The sequence below is a fragment of the Egretta garzetta genome, unplaced genomic scaffold (assembly GCF_000687185.1).
Source record: "Egretta garzetta isolate BGI_Z169 unplaced genomic scaffold, ASM68718v1 scaffold454, whole genome shotgun sequence".
Taxonomy (NCBI): Eukaryota; Metazoa; Chordata; class Aves; order Pelecaniformes; family Ardeidae; genus Egretta; species Egretta garzetta.
In genome coordinates, this window is record NW_009259429.1 from 442,871 (window position 1) to 455,283 (window position 12,413).

At 44.3% G+C, this 12,413-nt stretch overlaps 1 protein-coding gene across 1 annotated transcript; it reads left to right on the forward strand.

Annotated features, from left to right (window-relative positions):
* Positions 1-474: 474 nt before the first annotated feature.
* On the forward strand, positions 475-5,897 carry CD59 (CD59 molecule (CD59 blood group)). Its single transcript, XM_009637055.2, has 3 exons — positions 475-2,073; positions 2,696-2,797; positions 4,301-5,897. The coding sequence occupies exons 1-3, from the start codon at positions 2,010-2,012 to the stop codon at positions 4,492-4,494; spliced, it is 360 nt and encodes a 119-aa protein (XP_009635350.1). The 5' UTR covers positions 475-2,009; the 3' UTR covers positions 4,495-5,897.
* The last annotated feature ends 6,516 nt before the right edge of the window (positions 5,898-12,413 follow it).

Consider the following 12,413-nt stretch of genomic DNA (forward strand, 5'->3'; position numbering starts at 1 on the left):
GCCTCCGCCCGGTGGTTGCTGGCTTCAGGACGCCTCGGGGGACGAAGCGGTGCAACCCAGAGCAGCCGAAATTCCCCCAGGAATGGGGCTCGTAGGCCCGATTACCCTTTTCTTGCGCCTTTCTGCTCGGAGGCTGTGGGGAAGGCGGCAGCCGAGGCTCGGCCGTGCCCTCGCCCCGGTGGGGCTGCAGGGAAATTCTGCTCCAGAGCCCAGGCGTTCGGCCCTCCCTGCCATCGCAGTCGCTGTTTCTTGTTGTTTCTTGTTACGGAGATTGGTCGGATGCTTCAGTTAAAAGAGCAATTTAGAAAATTTAGTTTAGGAAATGGTTTCTGCTTTGCTTTTTTAAAGCCATGTTGTGATTTGCTGTCTATAATGTGTTTGGTTTTTTGTTTTTTTTTTTTTTTTTTTTTTTTTTTTTTACAAGCTAAAATTTTACTGTTTTCTCATTGCTTTGTAGTTCAGGAATACAGAAAAAAAAATTTACTCATTTTCACAGATTGGTTGAATTACTACTGTCAAAGCTATGATGATGTTTATTAATCTGCCTTACATTTATTCTGGGCATGACTTGGTTTTGCCAAAAGGCAAAAGCTGTTTTACTCTGCTGACACCATTGGCTGGCTGAGGGCTCCTGGAGCATGGAGAGCTTCCCCAGGAGATTCCTGTTGCTGTCCAGTACGGCTCTTGCTTTAACCACCAGCCTGACAACACCCCTGCAGATTCACGTCACTGTGGGATGAGCCTCCGGTCTTGGAAGGCCTCTCACAAAGTTGCTTACCCCAGAAAAACATCTCATCCTGCACATTATGGTTTTGTTTTTCTTAATTTTCCTGCTTGACAGTAATTCATACAGACAGGAAAAAAAAGACAGTGAGGTTTGGGGTTTTTTTGTCGGGTGTTTTGTTTTTTGTCAGGAAAAAAATTAACTAGACTTAAGGTTGAGAAGGATTTCAGTATTGTTTTACTATGAAACCATCTTTTCAAGCCCACAGCCAGCCTTCTGGGAGGAAAAAAAACCCAAACCCCATCCCAATGTGATGCTGGTCTGCCACTCTAGACTCTTAGCTGCATGTAGAAATAGCTTCAAGCAGCATTAACAGGGTCGAGAGCAGCAATGTGACTGTTTCACTGCAGTCTTATGATAAGTGAAACTTGTTATCTGGATGCCTCTCATTCTTTGGCACTTCCAATCCCACTTGGGCTTTGAAGACAAACATGAAATCATGAGGCGTGGACGGTCTCTCCCACCCCGTGTCCACTTGATCCCTAGTCTGAATAGCCTTCTGTCTGCAATAGCAGAGATTTTTTTAGTAGTGGATATTACTGTTTGCAGTTCAGACTCTGTGTGCAGAAGTCTATCTAGTAAATCCTGCTTTGGAGTTTGCTACATTAAAAAAAAAACACAAACCAAGCCCCTGACCTTCCTATCTCACTTATGGATTACAGTAATCATGGAGGACTCGAGCCATAGCTGCAGTCGCTTGCTGGGTTATTGCAGGTGTTGGCACCTCGGTGAGGGAGAAATTTTGGCAGAGGAGAGGCAAAAGCTCCAGTACTGCAGACAAATCTTTTGCAACCCCATGAGAGAGAAGAAAGGAGCACAGCCTGGCTCCAGGGTCATTGGGGAATTGCTGTAAAAAAAAAAAAAAGCATTTGAGACCCAAATGGCCTCGCCTTTTGTTGGGTGCATTTGTAGCTGTAAGAAACAGGGAGACCTGTTGAATGGTGTAATCAGAGGGGAGAAAGGAACCCATCTGTAGCCCGTCGGGGCTCAAATCTCAGTTCTTGGAATAAAAATCCTGTTCTCAGAATAAAAGGCCTCTCTTGGAAAGTGCAAAGTTACTTTTTTCTCTTCTCTTTCACTGGCTTTCATGGCCAATGCCTTCAGTTCCATGCTACATCAAGCCTTGAAACCTCGATTCCTCACCGTGTATTTTGCTAGTTTCGTGTAGCTTTTAAATAGAATAAACTTGTAACGTCTGTTTATGCCTTCTAATTAGGGAAGAAGCATGACCAAGATGAACTGCATCCTGCTAACTGCCTGCATTGTTCTGGTGGCTTTTTGTAGCTGTGGTGAGTACAAGGGAGGTGGTTTCCTGATGTAATGTTATGGCAGGAAATCACAGGAAAAATGTCAGAGAAGGAAAAATAACAAAAAAGGCCTGCACTGTTTAATACCACTTTGGGCAGAAGAGAGAACCGGGGGCAGAATGTGATGCTGCTGAACATGGCGACAGGCTGTTGTGTTTTGCTGCCAAGAAGATCAGATTCCTGTTGTGTAGACTGGAAACTAGGTGGATAGCACAAGCAAGGAATGAGATGAAATAAAAAAGGGGTAAAATAAAATTCCGTTATAAGTGTTTCCTCTTGTCTTTCCTCTGGGAAAGGCAATCTTTACACTAGATGAAAGAAGCAAACATTTAAGATATGATTCTGCAGGGACATAAAGGTAAGTGTTGTTAAAGGTGATGTAAGTCCACACTTCGAAATCTTCCTTTCAGAATTGCCAGTCTCGATTTGTACACTGACACCAGCTTGTAAATTTTAGCTTGAGTCTAATAACCAGGTATATATTTGGGGGCAATTAGATGCAGATAGTGACTCTTCTTTTTTTTTTTTTTTTTTTTTTTCCTTTTAATGCTGCTGCTGTTTCAGTATTTTATTATTCAATAAAGATAAACCTCTGTCTTCCTAGGTTATACCCTAAGGTGTTACCACTGTGAGAACAGCCCTTCCTTGTGCAAGACCAATAGCACTTGCTTAGCAACTGAAGATACTTGCCTGCAGATGAAATTTGGTATGTATAGTGTCCTACAGACCAAAAATAAACACTGTTATATCAGTTTTCATTGCCTGTACGCTTCTCATCTGGCCTTAGCACGCATTTCTTAGCCTCGCTCAAAAGAAGGTTGTGAATCCTTTTGAAAGTCATGCTTAAATTGATATATTTCGACTTCCAAGTAACTGATAAAGATAATGATGATTTAGATAGCCGATTTATACTTGTGCAAGTGTATATGCAGATATCTGGATATCCAGATCTAAAACAAACAAACAAAAACCCTACCACCTAAGGGAGTTGGGAAAAAATAGGGGACAGCAATGTCTTTAAGGTACAAAACCTTTGCCCTGAATTCCTTACACTTTAAAAGCAGATAAAGTGCATGTAACACGCAAAATAAACCTGCAGATGAAGACTTCGGTCGTTTATGAAATGACGCTAAAATAAATTATCTTATCCTGAGGGTGAAGTCACCTGCATCTCGGGAAGATGGTCAAGGATATGCAGGGCACAGAGTTACTGTTGTAGTTGTTAAATAACAGTTAAGTAACTCTCTTGCTACGAGCGACAGGAGTTTCACTGGAAAAACAGAAGTACTGAATCACTTGAAATGATCCCCTGCTTTCCCAGCTGGTTCCCTCTGCCCTAGAAGGAGTGTTGGGCTGGCTTTGGACAGCGGGAACCGGGACGGGGAGGGGCTACTCTGTTCCTCGGGATGGTCCCTGCTAAAGCTCATGACTTGGCATGGAGGAAGGAAAGCTTCTGACACCGCCAGACCAGGATGCTGCTCTGTGCTGCTTGCATCCTAAGGGATTTTCTCTTTTGCTATTTCCCTTGAGCCTAAACCCTCACAAGCACAAACCGTAGGGTTTCTAGCATGCAGCCTATGGTGGCTGTCCATTGTCAGAGTCAGGAGTCGAGTACGTGAGGTGTCAAGCTAGGGAAGATGGGAGACAAATTGTTTATCTCTGGTGTCCAGGGGAATGGGCGAGAAAAGGGGAGGACTCTTCTGCTCTTCAAGTTCTGTCTTCTGCATGTTGCTTCTGGAAATGAAGCCAGTCGGATCCGATGGGACTTGTCTTAGGCACAGAACCGAGCTTGAGTTACTGGACTCCCTCTGAGCTTTGCGGAGGGAGAACGCCCGTGCTGCAGGCCAATGCAGGAGCAATGCAAGCTGAGCTAGATGGTGGTGCGCTGTCTTTCTCTGTCCGGAGCCTCAGAGCGGGAATTGCTCAAGCTCCACCCTGTATCTCCCAGTGTATCATTTGGACTGAATTGGAAGCACTGTTTAGCTTGAACTAGAAATCTTTCTTAACCCGTGGCTAAGAGCTACAAGAGAGTGCTGTGGAGGCTATCGCTATTTGCACTACTAAATTCCTAGTGAAGACAAATTTTGAAAATTCTAAGCACTTGAAGCTAAAATGCAAGCATGTGGCAGTCTAGGCAGTGATTCTCTCTCCGTACCAAAAATGGTATTACTTTCAATATTCTCTTAATCTGTTTATCTTTTTCTTTTAGGGAAATTGAGAACGTCCTCCTGCTGGAAGTCATCCCAGTGCAGTGTAAATGATATTGCTGAATTCTTCCAGTTGGATAATTTTGATTTCTTTTGCTGCCAACATGACTTGTGCAATGAGAGCACAATTACTGGGGTCAGCAAAGCAGCCTTCAGTATTGCCTCTGTAATGACCATGTTATGGATGCTTCTGTAATAATCCTGATTTGTATGCCGTACTTTCAGGCTGAAATTACACAAACCCATTAACTCTCTTTCTGAATTGTACTTCTTGCATTTTCAGTTCCTAACTGTGGGCTGGAACATTACCTTTTAATTTTAAATTCTGTCTCCTAAGGTTCTATCTGTTAAATCACTGTCTCTGTTCAGGGGAAGGAGATGTGGTATTTTGGCCTGCCATATTCATGGGGAAAATAACTTGTTATGAAGTAGTGTTATCTTGTGGAGATCCTGGGCAAACTTCAGTGGGTGGGTGATGTGAAAGGAAAGGAATACTACAGGTTTTATGATAAAAACCCTATGATTTCTTACCATCCCATAGATTGTAATTAATTTTGATTGGGATTTCTGGTTTGGTTTTTATTTTTTGGATGCTACCTTGTCATACACCAAGCAGTGGATTTGCCCTCAACACAAGAAGTCTTGGATCATAAGTATAAACTTGCTGCAGTGTCAGTAATGAGTATGGAAATACCTAGTTTTAAGGGATGTATGCTCTGTTCCCATCACTGTAACATTTTTTTTTTCCTTTATATAAACAAATAACAACCTTGTAAGTACTGTTATTTTGGGAGAAGGCATCTACATTTCTTAAACCAAAACAATGCTATAAGTGAGAAACACTTCTTCCCTCTTTTTTATATCTCTGTGAGCATGCAGATAACACGTGCTAGGTTGGTTTTTTTTTTTCCTTATGCTCTATCATTTCTAGGATTCTAACTAAGCATGTGCTTTGCACCGAGTATTTATTAGTATATGAAGATTGTTTCTAAAATGCTAAGGAATTGCAGTGGCACATCTAGTTTATTTTCCCACATAGTTAGCCTTTGTTTTTTCGGTGGGAACAGTGACATGTAAACTTAAGCCTTCAAGCTTCCACCTAAGCGTATTAAACAAAACCTTGCAGGACTTTATATTTTGACTTTTATGCAACTCTATAAATATCAATAGAAAATATACGTGTATTTATATAGCATGAATAAAACCCTCTCGGTTTGTCTCTGCAAGAGGTCTGAAGCTGAAATATTCTGTACGTTGCTCTGCCTCGGTGGTGGAGACAGACCTCGGTACTTTGCTGGTACTTAGGGACCCTCTCAGTCAGGTATGATGTCAAGTTCTCCTTTTTCTCTCTGGAGCTCTTGGCATGTCCCTGCAAGAGCCATGGTCCCTTGCCAATGGTAAATCCTCTTTCTGAGGACCCTCGCTTGCGCTATGCAGGGTGCCAGCGACACCAGTTCACCCAGTCATAACAAGGGCGTTACTCCAAATCCGTGATGTATTCTGCAATGTATCTTTTGATTAAGCTTATCTTAGCTATGAAAGCATCCTGGGATCTCTCTGATCACTCAAAATATGGAAGTCGTCCTGTCTTTGATTAATAAAAATGTCAAAAAAGGAAATGTGGAGAGTGTGATTATTTATCGGTGCACTACTTAGAGCTGGATATAACTCTAGTTTCTCTATGAGATCCACGCTTCCCATCCAGAGACTCTCAACAAGTTGCAAGTAGACTTCTCTTATTTCTTCTCTGCAGGTGGGTGCTACATGTAGTTGGTTAATTTTGGCAGCGTGGTTGTTTGCTGTAGGGAGCTGTTTGATCAGACAAGGGGCAATGGCTTTAAACTAAAAGAGGGGAGGTGCAGACTAGATGTGAGGAAGAAACGCTTTGTGATGAGGGTGGTGAAACACTGGCACAGGTTGCCCAGAGAGGTGGCAGATGCCCCATCCCTGGGAACATTCAAAGCCAGGTTGGACGGGGCTCTGAGCAACCTGCTCTGGTTGAAGATGTCCCTGCTCCTTGCAGTGGGGTTGGATTGGATGGCTTCTAAAGGTCCCTTCCAACCCAAACCATTCTGTGCTGGGAAATGAGGAGAGCTAGTGATCTTTCTCTAGGTGAACTGACAGCAATGCGGCACCAGGGGGAAGCAGTAGAGTATGTGGTATGTGGTCCCTCAACCTCTTCTGCTTGGGAATTGTCTTATCAGAGATACCAATATGCCATGATTTGGGGGGAAAAAAGAAGAGTTGTCCCTGCGTGACTGCTTTGACAACTGAAGTGTGGCATGTAACGTGCTTACTGTGGTTGCTCTCAGAGCAATCCTGTCAGCAGTTTATCACGTTTTTATTCTTCATACTGGCTAGATTTCTTTGTGTAAGTATGGGTTGTTTCTTTTCCTCCCTCTCCCCCCTCTGCCCCCCACCCCCTGCTTAGTTCTTAGCTTTAGCTGATTTCTAATGTCCAAGTCAGGAGGGAAAAAGGTTATATGTGATACTCCCCAAGTTGTAAATGATCTCAATAGAAGCTGTTGGCTTGAAGTGTGTGGCCAAGTTGAATAGAAAGTGTTTTACTTGATATTTGTGAAGCCAGACAACTGGAAAACAATATTTTCCTCTTCTCTTGCAGGCTAATTACAGTTTGAACCTTCTGATGTGCAGTCTCAGTCCAACTGGTACCAGAAACAGTGATTGATTTTGCGCTAGAAAGTAGAAAATGGTCCTTGATTTCCCACTCTTTTGTGCTTCCATCTCTTTAGCTCCCATCTGATTAACAAAAGCAGACACTTAGTGATTTCTGCACAGTGACTTTTTCCACTGATGCACCCCTATTTGTCAAGCTCTTGCTCATCTTGTATGAAAAAGTGGCATTAAGGCACTGATTCAATATACAGTTAGGGGAAGGTTTGTAGCAGAGAAGGTATCTTGTGTTAGACAAGCTGATAGACTCCTTATGCTTAAACCCTCTCAGCTGCAGTGTTTTTGCTCTACTATATATTCAACGTCTCCCTTTTGATGGTTGGCACTTTTAAACCTGTTTGATTGACGTATGGTCTGCGTATGTAAAATATTCTTTTCTTTTATAAGCCCAAAAAGACGCTTTGTATTTTGTCTGTCTGATAATAGTGTGAACGATCATTTTTAGTATTTGTTTTTTGATAGCCTTGAACACTTTCTTGTCTAATCTACCATATTTCTCCTTCCTTTCTCTTCTAGAAGCAGCTTGAGCAATGGGTCCTTGTGTTTTGCACTCTAGAAGGCCACTTCTTTTGTAAGGATCAACAGGAACGTTGTTTAATTCTTGTGGTGAGAATGCATGTAGCAAAGTAAGAGAATTTGCTATGATAGCAAACAACTTTCAAAAAAATTACTAGAGTTCAAGTGGAAAGCATCCCTTTCGTCCCTCTCCTGGGAAAGGGAGATTAGTTATGTAGGCTGATTCTCATCTCATGCCATTTAAGGGCTAAATGGTGGCATGAGGTTTCATGTTTTTGATAAATTTGCATTTTCTAAGCCTGCGTGGTCAGCTCGCTCCTGCACATCTCCCACTGCTGCTGGATTGTGTCCAGATTTGATGGCCAGCTCTCAAAGGTGGGTAACCAGAGCTATCAAAACCTTAGGTCAAATAAAAGTCCAGTTAGTGATAGTAAAATGATATAGTACAGGGTGCCAGTGATCAATTCTGCATACAAGTACCGCATCAGCGCAAATAATTGGTTTTGCTTTAGGTTTGCATACGCCTTAAAGACAGCTCCATCTTCACTCTGAACTGGAGAGCAAACAACCCTCACGAGGTCATTACAAAATTTTCCATAGCGGTAATTGGTCATTTGTGTGTATAGCCTTGGCGCAGTCTTGTGACTGTTCACTTTTACTATGTCCCTATACTTAAGTCAATGATTTTTTTTGCTCTATGTAACATTAGGGCTAATGTGTATAATAATTTCTTGCCTCTTATTTATATCTAATTATGACACAGTCATTGAGTGGACTGGAATTTAGCTCTTTTCTGCTTGTAACAGCTAATGACAAGGAACTGAAGGGCTGGTGGGCAGTCACAGACTCACAGAAGGCTGAGGCTGGAAGGGACCTTGGGAGGTATCTGGGCCAACCCCTCTGCTCAAGCAGGGCCACCTAAAGCCAGTTGCCCAGGAGCAGGCCCAGACAGCTTTTGAATATCTCCAGGGATGGAGACTCCACCACCTCTCTGGGCAACCTGTGCCAGTGCTCGGTCACCCTCACAGTGAAAAAGTGTTTCCTGATGTTCAGAGGGAACCTCCCATGTTTCAGTTTGTGCTTGTTGCCTCTGGTCCTGTCACTGGGCACCACTGAAAAGAGCCTGGCTCCCCTCCTCTTTGCACCCTCCCTTCAGGTATTCATATACATTGGTACAGTCCTTCCTGAACCTTCTCTAGGGTGACTAGTCCCAACTCTCTCAGCCTTTCCTCATAGGAGAGATGCTCCAGTCCCTTCATCATCTTGGTAGCCCCTTGCTGTACTCTCTTCAGTATGCCCATGTCTCTCTTGTACTGGGGAGCCCAGAACTGGACACAGTACCCCAGGTGTGGCCTCACCTGGGGTGCTGAGCAGAGGGGAAGGATCACCTTCCCGGACCTGCTGGCAATGCTTTGCCTGAATGCAGCCCAGGATACCATTTGCCTTCTTTGCAGCAAGGGCACGTTCCTGGCTCACACTCAGCTTGGTGTCCACCAGGGGCCTCAAGTCCTCTTCTGCAAAGCACCTTTCCAACTGGTCAGCTCCCAGCATGTACTGGTGGCTGGGGCTACTCCCAGTCTTTGGGGTGGGTGTCACAAAAAGGGGCTTGAACCCCAGGGACTCCTAAGTTTAGGCTGCCCTCACTGGGAAGTGCAGGTATTTTGTGCGATTGAGCTGTGTCCTGTATGATACAGGATAACGCAAAATATCTTCAGGGTGAGCTGCTGTATTACTGTGCAAATGTGCCCATTGCTCTCTGCAGTAAGTGCTGGGTGACTTGCCCCTATTGTCTGGGTTTGGGTTTTGGTTTTTTTTTTTTTTTGCTTTTGTTTTGTAATTATCTAAATGGTTTGCTCTGTTCTGAATTCGTGGCATGACTAAAACCTCATCCATAGCTGTTTACCTTTGAGCATGCTTTTTTTGCCAACATACCTCATTTATATACTAATGGCCATCTAACCATCAAACAGTATTCTTCCCTGCATCTATGTGTCAGTATTCATTGCTCTCCTAACCATTAGTCCCTTTTTTGGGGCACAAGTTCACGAAGAAGTTATTTTCCCCGATAGGCACATGAAGAAGGAGCTAACGAATGGAAGCCGCAGCAGCAGCAAGCAGTGTGTGCAGAAATTCGTTCTTGTGATCTGTCTTTGCCATTAATCCCTCCTTCAATCCCTTCTCCTCCTTTCCGCCTTCTGCATGGTGATGACCGGCTGTCCTTTGCCTTGAACTTGGGCATGGAGAGCATGGGAGCCCCGTAGCGCTGGTGGGAAGATGGGGCTGATATACCTGGTTGGTAGGGATTTTGCTTTATCCTGTTTCCTGTTTTTACCATCACTCATCAAAGATAAGGTGGGATGTCTCCGTGCTATTTCAGGGTGCAGGAAATTGTGAAAAGAAGCAGATGCATGGGAAAAAATGGATAGGCAGAGCAAGCAATTTCCTCCCACTGCTTTTTGGAGTGAGAGGAATGAGGAGGCTGACCAGCGAGGAGCTTTTATTTTGTAAAAAGGAGGAGGAATTGCTAAGATTATAAAGCGAACCCAACAGAGAAGTGCACGTTAAGTAACTCGCTATTGCACTAACTGGGACATCTGGGTACTGCTGTTGTATAAATATTAAATGCATTTAGTAACAGCAGCGTCCCTCCAGCTGGAAGAAAGTTTAATGTGTCTGAATGTCTACGTGTCTCTGAGGGGCTTGCACCTCGCTGGTAAAGACAGTCAGGCCTAGGGTTGGCATCGTAACAGGGAAGTTAGGCTGCAAGCTAGGCCTAAACATCCAAGCCAGCGTTATCTGTGAGATGTCCTATGAGGACAGGCTGAGAGAGTTGGGCTTGTTCAGTCTGGAGAAAAGGAGGCTACGGGGAGACCTGATTGCGGCCTTCCAGTACCTAAAGGGGGCCTATAGGAAAGATGGGGAACGTCTTTTTCATAGGGCCAGCTGTGTTAGGACAAGGGGAAATGGTTTTAAACTAGAACAGGGTAGGTTCAGGCTAGAGGTAAGGAAGAAATTTTTTACAATGAGAGTGGTAAAACACTGGAACAGGTTGCCCAGAGAGGTAGTGGAGGCCCCATCCCTGGAAACATTCAAGGCCAGGTTGGATGGGGCTCTGAGCAATCTGATCTAGTTAGCAGTGTCCCTGCTCACTGCAGGGGGGTTGGACTAGATGACCACTAGTGGTCCCTTCCAACCCTAAACATTCTATGATTCTATATGATTCTATGTCCACGTGTATTCAGGCAGGAACTAGTACATCGCCCTCAGTGCCATAGTTCATTTCATGCTCATACTCCTATTTCCAGAGATGCTAATGACTTCCAGGGAACTTCAGGCACTCATCATCGTCAGCTGTTGTATTACTCAATGGCCAAGCCACGGATGAGAACACACACAATGCAGTGTAATCGTTTAGCTTACATCTGAAACAAATGAAGACAGTCTGCAGCATTGCACCAGGAAAAGCTTAAAGTCATTAAAATGACTACTGCATCTTGAAATCTAATCACTTTTAAAGTCTGATGGGTTCCTTCCTTCCTGTTCCCAGTCATTTTAATGTTGTAGTGTCCTGTAAATTAAGGCTTATTCTATGTTCCACGTACTACAGGATGAACCGACGCTTGCCTGGGAAATGCTGGGGCTGTAGCTGGGACACACCAGAATCCAGACAGTGCCAGACACTGCTAGAAAGCTGCATTTGCATGCAGCAAAAATGACTTTATCTAAACTATTACGGAAGGCAAAAGACAAAAGCTGCTGCTGTCAGACACAGCGTACAGCTTGCTTTTGTACTTACGAGTATGTTCTACCCCCGGGAAAGCTGGAGGTGGTTTTCTTTTTTCCGCTTAGAAAAAGGACTTTCAATCCATTCCTCTCCCTGAAAGCAAGATCAATATAACTATTGTTATGAAAATTCCCTTCCCTAACTATATAGCGACCGGGATTTGTAGTATGGAAGTGGTTTAACTTTGTTAATATATATATTAGTTCACATTATACACAGTAATGTAATGAGGTAGTGGAATTTTACTGGAGACCTTGGTGTTGTTTGTGTGCACATATAACAAACCAAAGGACAGCCTGGCCCTGGGAAGAAGGACTTTGCTTCTTGGAAGCTTAGAGCTGACCGTGAAGGATAAAAAAATACCCCCAACCAACCAAGGTGATGCCAACATCATGCCGTACCTGAACATCTGAAGGCTGTAAGTACTCTGTGTCAAAGCGCCTTCGGGGTGCCCTGTGTGCCTGGCACACCTCACACACACCAACGAGCCTCTCGTGGGTTTCTCTACCTTGCGTTCCAGCCTCTCGCCATGGCCAGCACGGGCCAGCTCTGAATTTTCGTGAGGCTGTGTGCACCTACGCCCTTACTGACCCTGAAGACACCCGCTGAATGAAATTCCCTTGCTCAACAGGAAATTTGTCACGTTTTCCTCATGCTTCATTTCACCTTCCTTGCTGAAATTTAAGTCCGTTACGATTGCAGTCGCATACACGCAAACGATGCTCTGGTCCTTTTTGCAGGGTGCCCTTTCTCCCCCATACGAGTTCTTCATCGGGCTGGGAAAGCGTCACTGGCTCATTCAGCCTTTCCTCCATCACTCTGTTCTCTTCTGCTCAATAATTCCCTTCATGCCTTTATTTTTTTTTTTAATTGTCTTGGGGGATCTTTTTTTTTTTCCCTCGGGTAACCTTTTTTTCCTGGTTTTACTTGCTTTGTCGAGACAACATTTTGAACAGTTTACGGTCCGCTGTACTTGAAAACATCCGTAGGCGTTTGCTGGGAGGAGGACGACGTCTGCTCCTCCACCTCCGAGGGGCGGGTGCCGGTGCCTGCCCGGAGGGACCGGGGGAGACCAGGAGGAGCCGGGGGGGGGCGGAACCAGGGGAGGGGACCGGGGGAGC